Source organism: Anser anser, assembly GCF_964211835.1.
Source record: "Anser anser genome assembly, contig: HAP1_SCAFFOLD_141, whole genome shotgun sequence".
Taxonomy (NCBI): Eukaryota; Metazoa; Chordata; class Aves; order Anseriformes; family Anatidae; genus Anser; species Anser anser.
The window spans coordinates 101,932-124,085 of record NW_028153522.1 but is presented as its reverse complement, the minus strand read 5'-3'; the positions used below and the strand labels follow the sequence as shown (position 1 = coordinate 124,085).

At 47.3% G+C, this 22,154-nt stretch overlaps 1 protein-coding gene and 1 long non-coding RNA gene across 2 annotated transcripts; both read left to right on the top strand.

Moving 5' to 3' along the window:
- Positions 1-2,081: 2,081 nt before the first annotated feature.
- LOC310891990 (zinc finger CCCH domain-containing protein 11A-like) lies at positions 2,082-5,469 on the top strand (the record flags this gene model as incomplete). Its single annotated transcript, XM_083854184.1, has 4 exons — positions 2,082-2,475; positions 3,591-3,760; positions 4,177-4,238; positions 5,016-5,469. The coding sequence occupies 4 exons, from the start codon at positions 2,082-2,084 to the stop codon at positions 5,275-5,277; spliced, it is 888 nt and encodes a 295-aa protein (XP_083710310.1). The 3' UTR covers positions 5,278-5,469.
- Positions 5,470-8,817: 3,348 nt separating this feature from the next.
- On the top strand, positions 8,818-13,901 carry LOC310891986. Its single transcript, XR_014577839.1, has 3 exons — positions 8,818-12,456; positions 13,177-13,235; positions 13,443-13,901. It is a non-coding gene; the product is annotated as an uncharacterized lncRNA (long non-coding RNA).
- The last annotated feature ends 8,253 nt before the right edge of the window (positions 13,902-22,154 follow it).

The window sequence follows — 22,154 nt, the reverse complement described above, 5'->3', positions numbered from 1 at the left end:
TAAACTTCCTTATGTTTTGCTTGCTCTGAGCAGAAGGTCCTTCAAGATCTTCTCTTCCTCCCGTCGATTCTATGATTTTTCCTGCTCCGGAAAAGGAAAATGTCCGGACAGTGGTGAGAACTGTGACACTGTCTACAGAGGAAGGTAATAATTCATGCTTTTGTTTTGATTTCATTACTCCTAAACTGGAAGGTTAAGCAAGAAGGAAGGCAATTCACCCCTGTTAGCCTCCTGGTGCTGCCGCCTTCTGTTCAAAACATGCTTTTATGCTGAAAGTCCCTGGTTGTACTGGAAAGCTTTGGTGCTCAGGTTAAGTGCAGTAGCAGGAGAAAGAAAAAAATGTGTCAGTATGCAAATAGGGGGATAACTGAAAAACAGGAGAGTAACGAGAAGAAAGAGCTCTAGAGGACAGTGCTATGTAAGAAGCAATTTCTGAAGCTTTAAAGAGGCTGACAGTGGCACGTGTGGACAGTAGTGCGATAGGAGTCTGTGTATAAATTATATTGTTTAGAGTTGTGCAAATTCCTTTGAAAGGGAAAGAAGTGAAGAAGTACTTCTACTCATAGACATTCACCTTAGAAAGGAATATTTCTCAGCATTTGTACCTAATAATATTCTGCTTGCTTATGCAGCTCTGTTCTGCACAAAGTATAGCTGTCAAGCAGACTCAGATTCATTCTCGACTACATTCAGCTGGAATTTGAGGCAAACACTGAGACTATGGATACTTTTTCTAAGTTAATTATAGTTGAAATATGAGTTTGTGTGGTTTAGCTGTCAAAACAGTGCCTTGCTGGGTTCTTTTTGGACATGGGCTAACAGTATACTATTTCTATTGGCTACTGGTTTCTATGAAATAGAAAAATTTTACTTTTGTTTTAGGGGAGGAACCTGTGGTTCGACTAGATCTTGCTGAGAAACAAGGAAAACGGAAAGCCTCCGTGGGTAAGAACTTTTTATGAGCTGTTATTTAGGTGCCGCCTTCTCTATATGACTGCATTGAAGAGTATTTTTGACGTATGAGAGGAAAATGCGTTGCAGTGGAGATCTGTGTTGACTGCAGAAATGGCAAAAAAACCATTTAGCAGCTGAAAGGCAATTTTATGAAAATATGCTTGAAAAATAGAAGCTTGTGGTTGACTGTTCTCAAATCTTCCTGCAAAGAAATGTTCTTAAAATATTCCTTGTTTTCTCCGTCTGAAGCTGATGTAAGCGCCCTTCCGGTGAAGCGCAGCCTTGCTGAAAGGCTGGGGAAGAAGGTGGAGGTTCCGGGAAATGCTGACAAAGCACCAAAGAGAGGTACAGCTACTAAACAGGCATCTGGATGTGATTCACGGGTTTTGTATTTAGGCTTTCTGTTTGTCCTTTTCCTGCGATGTTTCTTTTTGCATGTTGGCTGAGGTCTTAATCGCCGAGATTCAAAGTTACCTTTCCTGCCTTGTTTTCGAATGTGAACACAAAGTTGACGTTTATGCAGCCTCCCTAATTTGGTCTTTTTCTGTTTTGCAGTTCAAGTTCCCAAGTCTGTGAAGGAGAGGCTAGGATTACCTTCTCAACGGACTAGTACTGCGAAAGGTAACAACTGGCTATTAAATATACTTTCTCCTTCTTCCTTTCCGTGAACTTAGACCGTTTTCATACAGCCCTAAAAAGGAATTCAAATGAAAACAAAGAACTGATTCCTCTTGCTTGAGTGCTGAAGCTCTTCTGACAGCCACTATCAGAAATCTGGCTCTAGGTGTGTGTTTATTTTCCGCTTGTGCCTTGTCAAGGTTTTAAGCTGCTTCTGTGAACCATCATATACAATTAGAATAGAGCCACTGCCGGGAGCAGGAATTTGAAATGCAGTCTGAAAAAGTAATCAAGTAAACTAGCATTTCTGTGTAGCAGCTCTCTCTGGATAGGGCTGGTCTTCAAAATACAACAAGTGGCTCAGAGGAGGAGGAGAATGTTAGGCTATTGTCCTAAGATGCGTTATTGGGAACGCTCAGGCTTAGTTTTCCTTAGTACTGTGACAAATTTTGGAGACTTAAACTATTGTTGGACTCTCTTTAAATGTTGGTGCTTCTCATTTCTTGATGATGACAGGGAAGGCTGCTAAGCCAAAGGGAGAGATCCATGTGAAAACACTGGAGGAAATCCGTCGTGAGAGAGCTCTTCAGAGACGAGAATGTCAAGCCAAAGCCCAGGCTGAATGGCATGGTAAAACCAAAGATCCCAGCGCAGGGGCAAAAATTCAGGGTGAGCCCAAGAAGCAGAGCGTGCTCACTCTTTCCGGGCCCAGCAAAGTGCAGTCGAAGGAGCCGGCAGGTAAAGCCAAGCCAGAAGGAGAAGTGCGTGTTAAAACCCTGGAAGAAATAAAGCGCGAGAAAGCTCTGCGGATGCAGCAGAGTGGAGGAAATGTGCCAGCTCCCCCAGCACAACCTGGACCTGCCCCAGCCGGGCAGAAATCGTTATGGAACACAAAGCTATCAGGTAATAAGATGCTTTAATACCTGCCCCGGTGAGGTGCTTCCCATATTGAGCAAGTTCCGTTTGCTCAGGATCTGCTTTGCTTTTTCCTTCAATGCGGAGGATAAAAGAGTTTAAGGCTACAAAGTTCAAAGGCAAAGAAGGGCCAGAACGTGCAACCATGTCTGTTTTCGTTAATTACGTGATGGTATTCTGTATTTCCCACTAGAAAATTAACACACTGAGGGGCTTTTTAGTCTAATTTTGGTATTCTGTTTTTTTCTGCCATCTGTTTATGGTATGAAGTCCTCCCTGCGTTGAGTTCAAGTTCACCTTCCTCTTTGGCATGTGTTGCTTAACTTGACACGTGTATGTGTTTGTAAAGCATGCATCAGCGTCTTAATGTGGGGGGCCAGTTTCTGTCAAAAATGACAGAGGATCAAAGGCCTCGTTGTTAAGATTATATCAACTTTGTAAAATGAGATTGTGTGAGGGAGATAAGGAGGGCTTAAAGGCTGCATGCACTGCACATTGTAGCCTTTCTCTCTGTCTCATGGGACACGAGGAAATAAACACACAAAGAAAACAAGTACCCAGCTTTCTTTCGTTTCTTCTCCTGCCAGCCAGATGTTAGGTCAGGAATGGGAGACTAGAATATGACTCTACAAATTTGGATTTTGTAGAACAACTTAATAGATTTTGTGGGACATCACTGCAGGGGAGAGGAAGCTGGTACAACAGTTGCATACACTCTCTTGTCTTACTATACCTGCTGCTTTTCCTTTCCTAGAGGGAGCAAGACTTTAAATACAAAAGCTGTCAACATTTGTGAATCTTACTAGACTTCATACAACGTCTTAGAGTATTGCTTGCACTTGGGATCGCTCTGTGTCTGAGTTTCCCTCGTCCTGGATTATGATTTACTGTAGCTATTCAGTTCCTTTGTTCCTTTGTATGGATTGTTGGTAGACGGAGTTTACTATGTGGAAGATATTGCTGAGAATCCAGGCAATGGCAGTGTAATTCTGCTGGCCAAATACAGTTAACTGTGTAGACGGGCCGTGGAAATGAGGAAGAGAACGTGGATTTTTCATGAGGCAGAGCAAGACTGTATCAGTTCTCTCTTCCTTTTACTCTAGCCAACTTTAACATGTTTGCGAAGCCTTGGGATGGGAAAGTCGCTTCCCCCAAGAAGAAGGCACTGAAACGTAAGGCACCTGGCAGTTTTCCCTCTGCTGTAGCAGCTGTGAAGCCACGGACTGCCTCTGACGCTGACACAATGGGACCTCCAGCCAAAAGAGCAGCTATGGTAAGGACAGGGGCTAATGCAGAAATGGATCCCTTGTAAAATTTACACCCTCCTCTAGGAGAAAAGATGGAAAACTCAAAAGTTCTACAGGCTTTCTGTTTCCTTTTAAATCCAGTAGCTGCCTACAGAATTCTTGTAGTACCCTTCCATATTTATTAGATTAATGGCACTATTTACTTAGTCCTCTGTGATTCTGTGATTTCTCTGGTGTGGAGGATTTTGTCCATTAATGCTGTGTTCTTAAAAGACACAAGATCATTAGTAACCTCCAAGTGAATATTAACTTTCTTCAGGAGCACCTTGGTTTTGTATTTTGGCTAAGGCTCCGCAATGCCAGAGGAGAAGCAGCATGGAGGAAAAAGCTAGTAAGGAATCTTTTACCCATGAGTCCTAAATACTGTTTTGCTGCTTTCTAGGCTGTTCCAGCCACGCTGGAGCACGTCCCAGCCACCAGACTTGAAGAAAATCCCCAAAACAGGTGATGACCACAACTTGTTCTTTTTCTCAATCGGTGTATATCCCCAGTGAAACATAAGTTCTGTCACACGTGGGGAAAAAAGGAGGGTTCTGAGATAATTAAAGCCCAAATCCATCAGAGGAATAAGTCACGTGAAATGACTTTCTAGCAGCTAGCAGGAATGCTTAATTAGACTTACTTTCTTTAAATGCTGCAAGTCGGTACAGCTTTCCAGTGACTTCTTGCTCTGTCTGAATACCTAAATGAGGATGAGGTGAAGTTCTCCTACTTCCTCGTGAGGTGATAAATGATGAGTAGTATCCTCTGCCTTTTGGTCCTCAAGAAAGCCACCCGAACAAACATACAAGGTGACAAGAGTGCAGGGAGAGCAGAGGGAAGTGATGGCTGCAGATCAGCTTCCTGTAGTGGGGAGCAAACTCTGCTGAGTGTGCCGTGGGAAAAATGACTAACTTAGCAAACAGATATTTGCAGATGGAGACTTCTTAACATTTTAACAGGAAAATTAAGCAAGGTGGCAAAGTGCCTCTTGCTACAAAAATTGAACCATCTTTGCTAGACTCCAGGTGCTCTGGCTTCACAGAGAAACCCCCAAACTGAAAAATGTACCTGCTAATATATTGGGCTCTAAATGTAGCCCTGGGTTAATTGAATAACAATCCCTAGGTAAGATTGAAGTGCAGGAGGGGTTGGCTACGGTTTCAAGAGCCGGTTTGCAGAAAAGGGATTTCCCGTTAAGAAATGGCATATACTGATTGTTCTCTTCCTTGCTCTGCCAAGACCTGAAGCACATCTTGGAAGCCAGGCAGAATCCGTGGAGCCAATGGAGTTCTCAAGCTCGACTTCAGCTTCTTCCCAGCTAGAAGAAGCAAGGACACGCCGGCTGAGTTCCACAGGCAACGCGCCCGTATCTGTAGACGAGGATTTAGAGACGCTACTTTGGGAACTCTCAGACGGCATACTGGAAGCCGAGCTCGACTTGGACCCAGGGAAGGATGAGGATGACCTCCTCCTTGAGCTTTCCAAGATGATTGATGATTGAACTGCATAGTCCTATTGTATATTAAAAAAAAAAAAAAAAAAAACTCTTCTTCTTGTTGGATACCCCGAGGTGATCCTTTTTCTAACTGAGGCTTTGCAATGAGGCTTTGGGGCCTCCCTTTGAGGGGGGCAGTTGGGAGCTGGTTGTACACCTTTGGGGCCTGAGTCTGGGGTGTGGGGGCTGGGGCTGAGGCCTGGGGCCTGGGGCATGCATCTGGGTGGTGGTGGGGGGGGGTCCAGTTCATGGGGGGGGTGGGTTGGGAGCTGCTTGTGGACAGTTGGGGTCTGCATCCGGGTGTGGCTGGGGCCTGCTTGTAGACTTCTGCAGCCTGTGTCTGGTGTTTGGGGGCTTTTCTGTAGTGTTTGGGGATTGCATTTTGGCTTTGGGATGTGTCTAGAGCTTCTGGGGCCTAGCTGTAGTGCTTGGGGCCTGCGTCTGGGGCTTTTCTGTAGCATTTTGGTAGCGTGTTTGTGATTTGGGGTCTGTATCCAGGGTTTTGCCTTTTTTGTAGTTTCCAGCTTTGTGTCTGTTTCTTTGTTGGTTGCCTGGGGTTTGGGGTTTGGATCATTAGTCAGTGTCATTAGCGTCGGGGGGTTGATATGAAGGGTTAGGGTTGTGGTTAGAGTTGTTAGGGTTAAAGAGAATAAGGATTTTAGGGTAAGGGGATCAAGGTTGTGGGAATAAAAATGTTTTTGCACAGAGTTACATCGTTTAGAGGGAGGGAAGGTGGTATTGATATATGCTTGCAGTGATAAGAAAGCTTAACAGACAACCTTGTAAAATGCAGACAACCAGAATCCTTAGAGCAATTGGGTGGAAATCACGGTGTAAGAAACATTACCACCTCAAAGAGGAAAACAGTCAAGAAAAAAATAAAATTGACTAGTAACAGGCCAGCAGCTGTGTATTTTCTGTGAAGCACTGGATAGATTGTGAACATGGATTACCCAGTCAATGGGGAAACTGGGGAGGGTCCTGGTCACCGAGAGGAAAAAAAAAATTATATAAACTGTGTTATGGAACTGGTAGGTGGCTTGTGGGACGCCTGCCATTGCAATCGTGAATAAAAATGCTACCTCACTGAGATACTTGCCTGAGCCTATGGTATTGGTTACAGAGTGTTTCTAATAAGGTGTTAGGGTTTTAAGGTTTCAGGGCTAAGGCACTAGGGTTGGGTTTCAGGGTTAGGGTTTCCAGGGTTTAGGGTTAGGATTTTAAGGTTGTTAGGGTTGGAGTTATAAGGGTTAGGGTTTGGGGGTTAGTGTGTTAAGGTTTTAAAGTATTTTGTGGTTTTAGTGTTGATAGGGTTTTTAGGGTTAGGGTCTTAGGGTTTTAGTTATGGTCAGGTATTTAGGGTTAGGGTTTTAAGGTCTTATTTTTTTTTTTTTAAGGTTAGGGTCTCCAGCGTTAGGGCTTTGAGAATCTTTACGTTTTGGGTTAGGGTTTAGAGGGTCTTAATTTTTAGGGTTAGGGCTTTTAGGCGTAGGTCTAGTGTGGTAAATTTTATCGGGTTAGGACTGTAAGGGTTTTTAGGGTTAGGGTTTCTAGGGTTTTTTGGGGTAGGGGTTAGGGTTAGATCCGTGGGAGCCGTAGTGTTAGGGGTAGGGTTCTTAGGGGTAAGGCCCAATATTAGGGTGGAAGGCCAAACTAAGGGGGGAGCCCCCCCCCAAAATTGAAGGGTTGAAGCCCCAATTTAGGGGAAGAAACGTCAAAATTGTGGGGTCCCCCAAAATTGGGCAGAAGAACTTTTAATATTAGGGGGGAACCCAAAAAAGGAGGGTGGGGGACTCTAAAATCGGTTGTGTCCCCCCCAAATTGGTTGTGTCCCCCCCCAAATTGGTTGTGTCCCCCCCAAAATTGGTTGTGTCCCCCCCAATTAGGGGAGGAACCCCCAAAATTGGGTGGGCGAACCCCCATATTGGGGGGGCAGAACACTTAAATGGAAGTGTGAAATTCCAGAATTGAATGTGGACCCCCCAGAACAGTCTTCAGGGGTTTAGTGTGGTAAATTTTATCGGGTTAGGGCTGTAAGGGTTTTTAGGGTTAGGGTTTCTAGGGTTTGTTGCGGTAGGGGTTAGGATTAGATCCGTGGTTGCCATAGGCTTAGGGGTCAAGGTTCTTAGGGGTTAGGCCTAATATTAGGGTGGAAGGCCAAAATAAGAGGGTGGGAGCCCCCCCCAAAATCGAAGGGTTGAAGCCCCAAGTTAGGGGAAGGAACGTCAAAATTGTGGGGTCCCCCAAAATTGAGCGGAAGAGCTCTTAATATTGGGGGAAACCCAAAAAAGGAGGGTGGGGGACTCTAAAATTGGGGGGACCCCCCAAATTGGTTGTGTCCCCCCCCAAATTGGTTGTGTCCCCCCCAAAATTGGTTGTGCCCCCCACAATTAGGGGAGGAACCCCCAAAATTGGGTGGGCGAACCCCCATATTGGGGGGGCAGAACACTTAAATGGAAGTGTGAAATTCCAGAATTGAATGTGGACCCCCCAGAACAGTCTTCAGGGGTTTAGTGTGGTAAATTTTATCGGGTTAGGGCTGTAAGGGTTTTTAGGGTTAGGGTTTCTAGGGTTTGTTGCGGTAGGGGTTAGGGTTAGATCCGTGGTTGCCATAGCGTTAGGGGTCAAGGTTCTTAGGGGTTAGGCCTAATATTAGGGCGGAAGGCCAAAATAAGAGGGTGGGAGCCCCCCCCAAAATCGAAGGGTTGAAGCCCCAAGTTAGGGGAAGGAACGTCAAAATTGTGGGGTCCCCCAAAATTGGGCGGAAGAACTTTTAATATTAGGGGGAACCCAAAAAAGGAGGGTGGGGGACTCTAAAATCGGTTGTGTCCCCCCCAAATTAGGGGAGGAACCCCCAAAATTGGGTGGGCGAACCCCCAAATTGGGGGGAAGAAGACTTAAATGGAAGTGTGAAATTCCAGAATTGGATGTGGACCCCCCAGAACAGTCTTCAGGGGTTTAGTGTGGTAAATTTTATCGGGTTAGGGCTGCAAGGGTTTTTAGGGTTAGGGTTTCTAGGGTTTGTTGGGGTAGGGGTTAGGGTTAGATCCGTGGTTGCCATAGGCTTAGGGGTCAAGGTTCTTAGGGGTTAGGCCTAATATTAGGGCGGAAGGCCAAAATAAGAGGGGGGGAACCCCCCCCCAAAATCGAAGGGTTGAAGCCCAAAGTTAGGGGAAGGAACGGCCAAATTGTGGGGTCCCCCAAAATTGGGCGGAAGAACTCTTTAATATTAGGGGGGAACCCAAAAAAGGAGGGTGGGGGACTCTACAATTGGGGGGGACCCCCAAAATCGGTCGGGTCCCCCGAAATTAGGGGAGGAACCCCCAAAATTGGGTGGGTGAACCCCCAAATTGGGGGGAAGAAGACTTAAATGGAAGTGTGAAATTCCAGAATTGAATGTGGACCCCCCCCCAGACCTGGGGAGGAATCCCCAAACTTGGGGGGGACCCCCAAAATTGGGGTTAAAGCCCCAGATCCCGGGGAGCTAAGCCCCAAATTAAGGGAAGGAACCTCAAACATGTGGTGAGAACCCCAACACTGGGGGAAAGAACCTTAATATTAGGGTGGCAGGCCAAGAAAGGATGGTGGGGGCCTCCAAAATTGTGGGGGGCTTGGAATTGGGGGGAATCCCCAAAATGGAGGGGGAACCCCAAAAGTGGGGGGGGGGCGAAGCACCAAATTAGGGGAAGGAACCCCAAAATTGCGGGGAAGAACTCTGAAATGGAGAGCTGAAAACCCGAAATTGAGGGGAAACCCCCCAAAACGGCGGGAAAACCCTCCATAAACACGAAACCGGTAATGTAACAGAGCAAAAAATGGCGTCCTACGGCACGCTGCGAGGCTCAATTTTCTGGGGAGTGCTGGGAAATGTAGTTCTTGGCCACCGGGTTTCCGGGAGTCCATATTGTTTTCCCAGAGCATGCCGGGAGATGTAGTTCTCGGACACTGGGCTTCCGGGAGGCCATGTTGGTTTCCCATCTTTGCTAGGCTCCGGGTGCTCTGGCTTCACAGAGAAACCCCCAAACTGAAAAATGTACCTGCTAATATATTGGGCTCTAAATGTAGCCCTGGGTTAATTGAATAACAATCCCTGGGTAAGATTGAAGTGCAGGAGAGGTTGGCTACGGTTTTAAGAGCCGGTTTGCAGAAAAGGGATTTCCCGTTAAGAAATGGCATATACTGATTGTTCTCTTCCTTGCTCTGCCAAGACCTGAAGCACATCTTGGAAGCCAGGCAGAATCCGTGGAGCCAATGGAGTTCTCAAGCTCGACTTCAGCTTCTTCCCAGCTAGAAGAAGCAAGGACACGCCGGCTGAGTTCCACAGGCAACGCGCCCGTATCTGTAGACGAGGATTTAGAGATGCTACTTTGGGAACTCTCAGACGGCATACTGGAAGCCGAGCTCGACTTGGACCCAGGGAAGGATGAGGATGACCTCCTCCTTGAGCTTTCCAAGATGATCGATGATTGAACTGCATAGTCCTATGGTATATTGAAAAAAAAAAAAAAAAAAAAGAAAACAACTCTTCTTCTTGTTGGATACCCTGAGGTGATCCTTTTTCTAACTGAGGCTTTGCAATGAGACTTAAAGCACAGTTGGAACTGGTAGAAATTGGCAGGATCTGCACTCAGTTGTCCTAAGTTTTCCTGCTGGTCAGAGTTAAGGTCTTGTGCATGGTTCCGTAACTATAGGTGGCTACCTTTGATATCAAGAGGACAAAGCACTTGTTTCTTTTGGCACAGAAAGATGTCCATCGGCACGCTGTGGTGGCTGTGAATTGACGTAGTGACGGAGCGATGCTCTGAAGGCTTAAACGGAAAGCTTCTTCCTTCCGCCCCCCCCTTGGCACAGCTCGATGTTGGGCACATTGTGAAGCCTGGGTGTTCTGATTTCTCGGACAGTTGATACCCAAATCCCGGAGTTACTATGACAACTCTTGACTTTTATTTGTGTATGCCATTGTTTTGACTGTAATCTTTTCAGATGATGAAGCTGTAGGGGCGGGAGGGAGCAGAATAATTATTCTAGCGTTGTGGACCAAACATGCTGCCAGGAGTGGTGGTGGTGGGGTCAGCCCACCCGGCCTTACTTTCAATTATCAGGGATGATAAAATGGTGTGAAAAGCAGCAGCTCTGCGATACGGCTACGCTACCCCCACTCCCTTCTCTTGTGCTGTACCAAAGTTCCCCCAAGCTTTGGTTGGTGCTTTTTGCTGGTGACAGTAGGACTCCAGGGCGAGTAGTCGGGACTCTCCTGCAGTAACTGGGTCAATTAAGGGTTGGTTTAAGTGCCTCCTGGTTTTTAAAATTGCTCCCCTGAGCTGCTGGCTCTGCTGCCTGCTACAGCAAATGTTCGGGTGCCATCAGCGTCGCACTTGGGCGTGGGCACTGACCCTGCGGAGGAGAGCTGAGACTCGCGTGTATTGTGTACCCTGCCGCCAGTGATCGTTTTCCCCTAGCAGATCTATTTTGAATCATTTCCCTAAATTTTAGAGGAACTTTAGGCTCTTTGTGCTATGATTTGTGAAGCTGTAGGGGCCCTCAGGCATTTGCTGCTGGCAGAGGAAAACCGCTTGTCGAATTTGTTGTAAATACTTTCTGTTTGGACAACAACGCCTGTGTGTGTGTGTGTGTGCGTGTGTGTGTGTGTGTGCGCGTGCGTGCTTTGACGACCCCCTGCGACGCCCCAGCTCCGCGAGGGAAGCTTTGAAGCGGCTCTGGGAAAACCTCTGCGGAAGAAACCGCTGCTAGTGACTTGCGGAAAAGGGACTCCACAATCAGTGAGATTGTAAAGTAGGTATGTTTATTCAGCGCTGGGCAGCACGGGAGGTCGTGGGCATGAAGATTGATGACTCTTCCTCGTCACCGCTAGTTGACCTCTTGTCTTTGCACAGACTCAGTTGCTCCTTGGCTCTTGTCCACCTGCAGGACCAGTTTCTCCCAGTTTCTTAAGATAGGCTCACTCTCTTATTAGGAGACTGACCTTGGTAAGGGGCCCAAGGCTTCTTGCTTTAGTTAATTGGCACAATGCACCATAGTTAGCAAAGACGCTAAGTAGCATCCTAGTTTAACGCTGTCAGCGCTCTATCTCTACTTGATAAGATTCTCCTAACTCCCTCTCTCACTGGAGCCCACGCAGCCCTCCGTCCTGCCGAAGGACTTCACGGGGACTTCTGCCGGCTCCGGGTGCCCGCACACAGACAGAAATGGCTTTGAGAGAAAACAATCAGGAGGAGGAGAGCTCAGAGACTGCGGCCGGCTTCGGCCACCTTCCCCTCGCTTTCCCTCTCCGTGTTCAAACCGAGCACTGTTCTGCCGTCAACCTTCGCTGCCTCTGCCCGCGGCGCTGGGCTTTCGCGTGTGCCATTGCTCCTCTACATATTTTATCCTTCCTTTTGTAAGGAATGGTCCAGCAATTCGTGTCACTAAGGGATTTGAAGGGTTAACATCGAGGCCCGGGTCTAGGTGATAAGAGAACAAAGGGGTTTTTAGGGAAAAGTGCTGACTACTGCAGGGGATGTTGCTAGAGTTTCTGAAATCCGGCGCAGAGGCTCCCAAACGAGGAGGAAGGGGGAGCTGAAGGGCAATTGAAGGACAAAAGCCTGGGAGGAAGACAACCAGCATTCAGCCCGAGCAAGCCCCGAGAGACCACCAGAGACTGATACGCAGGCGCCCCTGGGAGGGGTTTCGGATTCCGGAAACCAATTCTAATAACCCTGCCTCTTCTCGAAGTAGTAATGAATATGTATTAGCCTGGGAGCATCAAAACCAGCCGCCTTAAGTAACAGGTGTGCGTCCTGGGGGAGCAGAGACTCCCGGCGCACCCAGCGCTGCTTGCTTGCCTCTATTCGTTTAATAAATTGTAAACTTTGATTGTAATCCTATTTGGATTTATAACAGCCATTTATAACACTTTTTATATTTGTATTTTATTTAAGGCTGTCTTGCCCCCCTCCCCCCCCCAGCCTCGCTGCTCACCAATAAAGCTAGCGCAGGGACCCCTGCCTGCGACCATAGAGACGCGGTCCTCCCGGCCTGCTAGAGCAGCCCCCCACGCTCCTCCAGCATCCCAGCGTACCTTGCGTGCTCCCGCCCGGCCTCAGGGGCTTCCGGAGGCGGCCCAGCAGGGGCGGCGGGAGCAGCGAGGCGGCGGCAGCCATGGCGTACCGCGGGCAGGACCAGAAGGTGCAGACGGTGATGGTGCAGCCCATCGTAGCCTTCCTGCGGCTGGGGAGCGACGGGGGAGCGGGTGGGGGGCGGCCTGGGCCTCAGGGGTCTCGGCCCGGGCCTTGAGGCCTTGTCCCGGGGCCCTGGGGCCTCGTTGCAGGGTTTGAGGCCTTGTCTTGAGGCCTTGTCCCGGGCCTGGAGCTCTTGTCCCCGTGCTGAGCCCTTCACGCAGTGCCCCAGAACCTCATCTTCCGCTACCTGCAGAGCGTGAGTAGCGCGGGGAGAGGACGGGGAGGGGATGGGGATGGGGATTTGGGGGGGGTGGGGGGAGCGGGGAGGGTCCGGGGATCTCCCTCGCTGAGTTTTCGGCTCCCACCCGTTGCTCGGGGCAGGTTTGTGGGGAATGGAGAGCTGTGCGGCGTGCTGGTGGGTACAAGGAGCTGCTGCGCAGCCCGGCGTTTCCCCCTCGTGTTAACGGGAGTGGGATCGTGCAGCCGGGCGTGCAGGAGTGTTCCCTTGTGACTGGAAACGTGTCCTTCAGCAAACGTGTAGTATTCACCCAGTCATATAAGACTCTAAAATGTCAGACTGTTAATTGAAACTGCCCCTGAGAGTTGCTCCTTGGAGTGTTTGGGAGCTCTAGCGGCTATGGTTAGCGGGTATTTCTGAACACACGAGAGAGAACAAAACTGCTCGCGCTGTTTGTGTTCCAATTTGCTCTCCTCCTTCGTTCTGCAGAGCTCGAGGATCCAGGTGTGGGTGAGCAAGTGAACGTGCGGATAGAAGGCTGCATCATCGTGAGTGTCAGCACGACCCCACGTTACATCGTTAGTTTGTTTTCCCTCATTCACAATCCTATTTTTTCTTGTCAAGAAAAACTAGCCCAAGGGAAAAAAGAAATCGTGCTTCTCTAACAATTAGTCTTCGTTGTCCAGCCTGGGTCAGCACAGCTGACGATGGTTCGTGTTGTTGCTGAACTAATTGCCACTGTTGCCGATTTGTAGGGCTTTGACGAGTACGTGAATTTGGCGCTGGACGACGCAGAGGAGATTCACTCCAAGACAAAATCAAGGAAACAGCTGGGTGTGTCGTGTGTCTGTGCAACCCGAGTGACGCACGGTCTGAAACCTGCCCGGGTGAGCCTTCTAGGTAGCAGCACTGAGACGTACCAACCGTGTGACGAGCCTTGCTGTTGAAGTTCAGTGAGCAATTCCTGGCTACATCTCTGTCCCTGATGATTTTTGAGCTGCTGATTTTGCTGAATGAAGGAGAATCTGTCCCTGCCTGAGACCAGTTCTGGTCTTTGAAACGTGTAATACCAGGCGGCCTGCACTCTGCATGATGGGCAAAACCCTGCTCAACCACACGAAACACTTTCTGAAAACACGAGATTATTCTCAGGTTCTGGGCTCTCTCTAATCCCCTCTTTCCCTTCTCTGTGCTGCAGGCCGGATCGTGTTAAAAGGGGACAACATCACTCTTCTACAGAGCGTTTCTAAGTAGAATTTGCCATCCTTAGAACAAAGGTGGCTGCCGTGCTGCGGAGTGACTGAGTGCCAGGGGAACGCGGCCCGCTGGTAGATAGGAAGTTATTTGTAACTGGGGTTGCATGCTGAGGTCAAAAGTCTTTCCTTTGTGGGAGCGAGTTGTTTGTAGCTTGAAACAATACGTGATGTATTTCACAAATAGCCATTTTTCACATTAACTGTAAATGTAAACCACAAATCTGCCTGTTTTCAGTCTCTTCCTTCTGTGAATGGAGAAGGAGGAGAAATATAGAAGCGTGGGCTTTTCTTTTTGCTGTGGATCTGATAAGTTTCGATAACGCTATGTGCTTTCTTGACCATTACATCTGCGTTATGTGGCCAGGGTGGACTCGTTCAGGGCACGGAAGCCCCACACAGTCCTTGAGCTAGCAGGGTGCTAAGGAGGGTGTTGGAGATTTTGCATACAATTGCAGCCCTTTGTTGCTGCAGTGACAGGTTCCTCAGATTCTTTCTAAACAGGGTTTAGCTTGTTGAGAATCTTTTTGGGAGTGTTTATTGTGGATCAGTCAGTAAAAGTATCTTAGTGGGCCCGTGAGGGATTTGGGGCTGTGGTGCAGTAACCCAGTGTTTACAAGTGTTACTGCTATGCATGCTTGTCCAATAACGTCTCCAGATCAGAGAGTGAGAGCGGGCAACTGGTTTGGATTAAATCTGTCACTTCTTGCTGCTTTGGACAGAGCCTGTAGATTAAACCCTTGTGCTGTTCAATAAGCTGGGGTATCAGATGTGTCGGTTGGGTTTTTATCATTTGATTTATTTTTTTTATCCGTTTGGAGATCTGTCTTTTCTATTTAAGTTTCCCCAAGAGAGCTGAGTTGCTTGATGCATCGACCAAAGAGAAGTTCCCCGGCTGACTTGGGACAGCCAGTCCCCTCGTTTTTCTGATCACAAAAAAAAAAAAAAAAAAAGAAAAAGAAAAAAATCGAAGAAGAAAAATTTTGACTGTAACTGTAACTCAGAAACTAAGATTACCTAAATGGAGAGAAATGAATTTTGATGCACAGGCTGTGCTAGAAATCTGTTAATCAGCATTCAGTTTTTTGTGTATCATCATCATGAAAATTAATAAATTCAAGGTGGGAGATCCTTTCCTGAAAGGGAAGGACAGAAATACGAGTCTTGCTGTGGGGCCTACCCAGCGCAGTTCTGCCATTCCGAGAAGTAATACGTCAGGAGTGTCACAGCAGACGTTCCCAGGAAGAAACCTTTGAGGGGCAGCATGACACACTTGATTGGCTAAAGCAGCTTCAGCTGGACAGCCTGCTGCCGGGATGGGTAATTCTAAGTTGTGTTCAAGTTGCTGAGTTCCTTTCAGCATGTAGTAAAGATGTAACGTGCCGATGTCGTTTGGGAACAGGAGGCATTACGTGTCACCAGCAGTGGGCACGTAGGGAACAAAACAGTATCTTACGAGGTCCTCCACATCTGCCTTTCATTTTGTCCTTGGTTTGCCAGCTGGAGCTTTCAGGAGGTGAGGAAGGAGGCTGTCCCAGTGAATAGTTCAGGTGTTGCAGGGTATTTGTGATGCAGTGCTTGTAAAATTTACCTGCCCGCATCTCCTGTTACAGGCAGCCCCCCGCGGGCCCTGTGAGATGGGGAGCTGCTGCCCGGGGTTAGGCCCAAGGTGCCCTGTCAGGCCCAGGGCCGCCCTTCCCCTCGCCCTGCCCTTCCCTCCCGCTCCTCAGCCCTTGCTCAGGCCTTTTGGGCCGTTTGGCCGTCCGTCTGGCCGTCTGTCCATCCATCCGGCTGTCTGGCCGTCCATCTGGCCCTGTGTCCCCCCGTCCCACCGCCCTGCCCCGTCCCTGCCGTCTCCCTAGGGAAGCAAAGAGTCCCTGGGCTGCCTTCAGGGGGGAGGTTCTGCTCAGGAAATTAAAGCTTCCCCCTTAACGGGCGCCTTGCGAGTTATTTTGAGTTCCAACCTTCTGCCTTCCTTTCGTAGCAGTGCCTCTGAGGGGTGCGCTGTAAGGTAGCCGTCATCTGGCGCGCTGCTCCTGCGTTTCCCAAAGGAACTGCCTTCGGGATCTGACTAACTCTGGATGCACGCGGTTGTCACCTTAATTTCTCCGTTAGTTTGCTGAAAACAACCCGCTTGGGTGACCTTTGTGTTTGTTTCTTCAAACTTGGATCGAGGAGGTCTCTGTTTCCTTATGTTGATGTTCACGGCGAAAGTGCAGAAGGGATGCTTACTGTTGCCCGGGTCAGTCCTGTTGCCAGGATGGGAATGTTTAGCCTACCGGCCCTCTGGTGCTGTTAGGCTGCACTCGGAGTGTGAGCTCTGGGCCTTATTTGGAAAAGACTGCGTTATTTGAGTGTACAAACCCGAGATATTCTGCGGATAGGTGATTCTCAAACCACGTCAGAACCACCGCTGTGACGTGTGCTGGAGTCGGACGCGCGTTTGACTGATCAGGCGGAGCAGGTGAATTGAATTTGTTGCTGGATGGCGAGGTGTTCTGGGGGAAGAGCTAGGCTAAGGAAAACTTCCTCTTACTGCCCCTTCCCATCTCAAATGGCCACTGCCTGGGGAAATTGCTTCTTTATGACATTAACTACAACGTTACAGTGAGGATGAGGAATCATCTTTACTCCCATAGTTATTTGCTGCCAGGCCGCAGCATTGATTTCAGAGATTTAAAAAAAAAAAAAAGGAAAAAGAAAGGAAGTATGTATTCTTTCACATACTCTCTTTTCCCTGAGAGTAAATGTTGTAGCTTCAGCAGTACCCTTCCTCTGGAAACGATTCCCAGTGCCTGCTCAGACACTGGGGAGTAAAATGACAGAACAATGGAGGAGAGCCACCCGATATAAAGAAAGGAAAAAAGGGGTTATGGATGAAGGGAAAGCAACTACATAAACAATTGGTGCTATCTAAAAATTGGTTAACGGTTTGGGACCTGCAGGTGCTGCCTACACGTGCGTGTGTTGCAGTCGTGCCTGTTGCCACTGCGCAAAATGGAGAGAGCTTCTTTGTCGAATGCAGCACGTTAAAGAATGCGCCATCCCTCGTGTGGGACTTCTTCCCCATTGATCTGTGGTTTACCTGAAGGTTTACCATAACCTACATAAGTTTCAAAAGCAAGCAAACAACCAACCAAAAAACAACACCAACATTAAAGAGTGGCAAGGCAGATGCTCATCTGGGGACTCTGACTCATCGGTGACATCACCAAGCAAAGCATTGTGAGCGCTTCGGGTCGGGGCTGCTGTGGCGAGCCTCGCAGCCGGGAGGGAGAGCGGGTACGGTTCGCCTCTGGTGGGTCTGTGTCAGCCCTCTGCCCTGGTGGCTTCGTTAGCAGTGAGGGTTTGACTGCTGTGTTCCCAGCTTTCGCTTCTGCACCGACCGTGTGGCAGAGCCCGCAAGCTGCTTCCTCAGCTGGAAGAGGAAGAGGAGTGACCTCAACTGTGCCGAGGTAAAGCAGAACCGTTGAAAAGATTTGTCAAAGATGCGGCTGGTACCAGCGCAGCCGCTGCAGCTGCAGCAGGTCCTGGAGCATTGGAGAAGATAGAGAGGGGTTTCTTCGTGAAAAGAATGCTGTGAAAGTGTTTTCACGCCAGAAATTAGGAGAAGCGCCTCTGTTGTTTGGATATCCTCTATTGACCTGGCACACGGGCATTACAGCATACCTGGCACACTCTTTGTATTGTTTGTAAAAGAAAAAAAAAAAAAGTGTTTTAGGGCAGGCCAAAAACCTGCCTTGGCACTTCCACGTTGCAGCAGTGCTTGCAGGCCGTGCATTCTGGATGCCAGGCAAGGATCTAAATCCGATGGTGCTGTTGGTAACGTGAAGTTCAGGAAGCACTTCTGGGTTTTTCTGCTCTTCCATGTGAATTTTTGCCCTGTGAAGGTGGTGTACTGAGCTCTTTTCTTACCAACAAATAGGTTTAAAAGCAGTTACAGCAAGGATGAGCTGTGTTAGCAGGAGGCTGTTCTGTGCTTTGACCATGGGAAGATGAATGGTTTACCTATGCACCGTTAAATATAATTTGACACCTAGCACACAACACTTGCAGCCTGTGGGGTGCTTTAACAAGCAGGTAAATCAGCGGAGACTGTTTTGCAGCAAGGCTGATGCTGGGTGATTAAAAAGCAGGGTCACAACAAGGATTTATGCTGTTCTTTCTTGCTTGTCATCCGACTGTCCGCTTACACTGTTCTTAAAATAAAAAACCACCAAAACGGGGTAAGCATCTTTAATACCTTTATTATAAATGGAAGGCACAAAACAGGCCAGCAACAGAGACTGTCCAAGAGAAAGACTTTGTGCTTTATAAACAAACAAGAAATTACCCTTAGGTAGGTGTGATAATCCTTCCCTAATGCATTTTTTGGAGTGCAAAAATATTTTGTTCCCTTCTTGCTCTTCTCTCCAGGACAAAGGCAGAATAGCCAACTGGAAAGTTAGACCAGGGAGGTCAGTTTGTTCCATACTGAGAAAGACAAGCCTGTAAAACAAACTAGGCAGGTTTTCTTTGGACTAGTTATCTTCCTTCAGCAAAGGCAAAGTTTATGACACTTGTTGGCATGTATTTCCAGACCCCCAGCTACCGTGACTGTAGTGCATCTGTAATTCTTTTGTACAAAAAGAGTTCAAAATCTCGTAACGCAAAAACTTTACTAGCACCCTGGAGAAAAAAGAAATCTAAAAATCTTGCCAACTTCTATTACAGACCTGCTGAGTGCACCAGAGTTACTCATTTTTATTCAGGCTTTCAGGGGCTAGTTCAGTTGGTTTCTGTTCAGCACTTGGATCGCCATATTGGCAGATGTCAGTTTAAAAAAAAAAAAAAAAGCTTTGGAGATCTTTTTTAAAATGTGACTGCTTTTTATGGCATTTAGGGCTGTGAGGTATCCTTGGTTTTTGCTTTCTTCCCATTCCTTAGACCAGATCCATTCATATCCTGAACAGCGTTCTGGGTCTGTTCAGGAAAATGGAAGGCAACAAGCAAAATGATGAGCTCCTTGGGCATTCAAAAGAGCTCAGTCTGGAAAAGATTTCAAGTCCAACTTCCATGCTAAGGAGCACCAGTAATTTTTAGAAGTAGATGCAGAGGAATCTGCATGGCACTAAGTGTGTTTCTGAAGGTGCTAAAGGTCAGAAGTGACGATTCCTCTCAATACTAAAGAAGAGAAGGAAACCTTGCACTTAACTACTGTTTTTATTCCCTTTGTCAAGCAGTCAAAACCAACAACTAATACGGGAACCCAACTTTTCCCCTCTTTACTTTAGATTTGGGAAAATTCCCTGCCAAAATAATACTTCCTGGAAAATTCACTAGTGTTTGTGTGAGTAAAAGGTTCCAACCTTTTATTATTAATTTGTAAGAACTATTTCATCCGCTTTTGTCCAGAAGAGTCAGAAATAATTTGCACAGAAATGTGTAGCATTTTAATGAAAGGCTTCAGAATCACTCTAATTTGAACTTTATCTGGTCTGGTTGCAGGTTTTATGACATTTAGTGTCTTAAAAAAAAAATCAAAATATCTGACTTCACATCAGAAAAAAAAACCTGCTTGTGGCTAAATAAAATCTGTTGCAGCTCTGGTCATTGAAAAATCATTGGCTGTTAAATTGGACCTAAGTCATCTTTTCTAACCTTTCATGATCTTGCAGCAATGGATGATGATGGATATATGGATTAGGGAACAGCACGTGATGGCAAACCTGTGGTATTTGCTACAGCGCAGAAAGAAAACAAATTGCTTCCAAAAAATCAAACTAATTCAAAATTCTTGGTATCATGCAGCCATGCCACTGGCAAAGTGAGCATTGCCCTGCCTCTCAAAGCTTGCTGTATCCTTGATCTGCTGCCTTCCTGCTGTTAATTGATTGCAACTCTACGTGTCTGATCAGGGCTACGAGTTGTTCTCCATATGGATACCATACGACATATACTGTGCACGCTTGTGTGTATAGATATGTTTATCCTGTATGCATGTACATATTTGATCTGGATAGGCTGGAGCGATGGGCTGAGGTCAACTGTATGAAGTTCAACAAGGCCAAGTGCCGGGTCCTGCACCTGGGGCGCAACAACCCCAAGCAGAGCTACAGGCTGGGAGATGAGTGGCTGGAAAGCTGCCTGGCCGAGAGGGACCTGGGAGTGTTGGTTGACAGTCGGCTGAATATGAGCCAGCAGTGTGCCCAGGTGGCCAAGAAGGCCAACAGCATCCTGGCCTGTATAAGAAGCAGTGTGGCCAGCAGGTCTAGGGAAGTGATTGTGCCCCTGTACTCGGCTCTGGTGAGGCCGCACCTTGAGTACTGTGTTCAGTTTTGGGCCCCTCGCTACAGGAAGGACATGGACGTGCTCGAGCGAGTCCAGAGAAGGGCGACCAAGCTGGTGAGCGGTCTGGAGAACAAGTCTTACGAGGAGCGGCTGAGGGAGCTGGGCTTGTTCAGCCTGGAGAAGAGGAGGCTCAGGGGCGACCTTATCGCTCTCTACAGTTACCTTAAAGGAGGCTGTAAAGAGGTGGGGGTTGGTCTGTTCTCCTACGTGCCTGGTGACAGGACGAGGGGGAATGGGCGAAAGTTGCGACAGGGGAGTTTTAGGTTGGATGTTAGGAAGTACTTCTTTACCGAAAGGGTTATTAAGCATTGGAACGGGCTGCCCAGGGAGGTGGTGGAGTCAGCATCCCTGGAGGTCTTTAAAAGACGTTTAGATGTAGAGCTTAGCGATATGGTTTAGTGGAGTACTTAGTGTTAGGTCGGAGGTTGGACTCGATGATCTTGAGGTCTCTTCCAACCTAGAAATCTGTGATACTGTGTGATACATATGTATGCATATTTGTGTGCTGGCCCCCAGATCACTCATGGTATAAAGCATTGGCCTCGAAGGCATACTCATCAAAATATTTGGTAGATCCTCCTTTTTTTTCTAGTTCCCTCAAAATGAGAGAGTTTTTACGCGCTCTCTGTGTCAAAAAGGCAAAACTTCTGATTTCCACTGTCGCTCTCGCTAACTTTCTATCACTCACTCCTCGTGTGTGTGTCTAAACACATATGTGTGTATGCGTATGCACATTTGTGTATTTCTGTGCACTGGTGTGTTTTTTGCTGTACAGGTAATAAAGACGGGGAAAGGTTTTAGTGTTTTCTTAATAGGTGAAGAAATCTTGAAGACCAGAGATTGGAACATACTGAATTTTGAATTAAAAAAAAAAAAAAAAGTCAAATTTTCTGGCTGTGGAAGATGGAGCCTCATTTTTGCAGCCACTTTGAATCACGAGTTCATCTCTAAATGCACTGGGTTTTTTTGTTTTTGTTTTGTTTTGTGGTTTTTTTTTTTGGTTTTTATTTTTTGAAGAGCTAACTAACCCTGGCTGTCTCCAGTCTGAGAGAGTGTTCAGATGGACTTGCTTCCTCCATTAGTTATAAGCTGTTTAAAAGCACATCCTATGTTTGAATTGTGGATGAGAGGCTCCCTTGGCAAAGTGAGGAGGCAAATTCTTCCTACCCCTTTATCATTAATTCACGGATTCAGTGTTGGTTCGGCCTCCAGGAGAAGTTAACTGGAAGTCTTTGAAGATCGATAACTTTGCTGAGGTTGTCCAGGTAGGTGAACTCGAAGACCCACAGTGACTGGAACGTGCTATTTAATGCGTCATACTGCGTTCTGTAGAAGTTACTCGTAGCCATAGTTGATCATTGCCTTGCATGTATGATCAGGTGGTTTTTGAAGAAGTGACTCCATTTTCAGGCTTCCGGATGTGCTCCAAGGCATATTATTGAGGACGTGGAAGAGAACACTTGCTGACAAAGCTCCTGGCAGCTTTACAGAACTTTAGTTTAATATTGTGTTAGTTCCCGTAACAGCTGATTTCAAGGCATTGCTCTCCTCGAGAGACTAATTTGATGAACAGAAGAAAGCTGGAAAAATGCTTGTTACTCATTATTTTTCACTTGTTGGTACTTTCTTTAGGGTTACTTTTAAAAAGAAGATTTCACTGATCACAAGCCAGTGGAAGACTTTCAGCCCAAGCAAGGGTGAAGACAGCTCTCTCCAAGAGCAGAGGAAGTCCCTGTGGAGAGAACCCGAGCTTGTTATCAGAACTTGTCGGCATGTCTAAACAAGGAGACGATTGCTACTTCTATTTCTATTCTACCTGTACCAAGGTATGGCTGGGTTTCTTTTGCTTTGCTTTGCTTTGTTTTTTTTTTGGTTTTTTTTTTT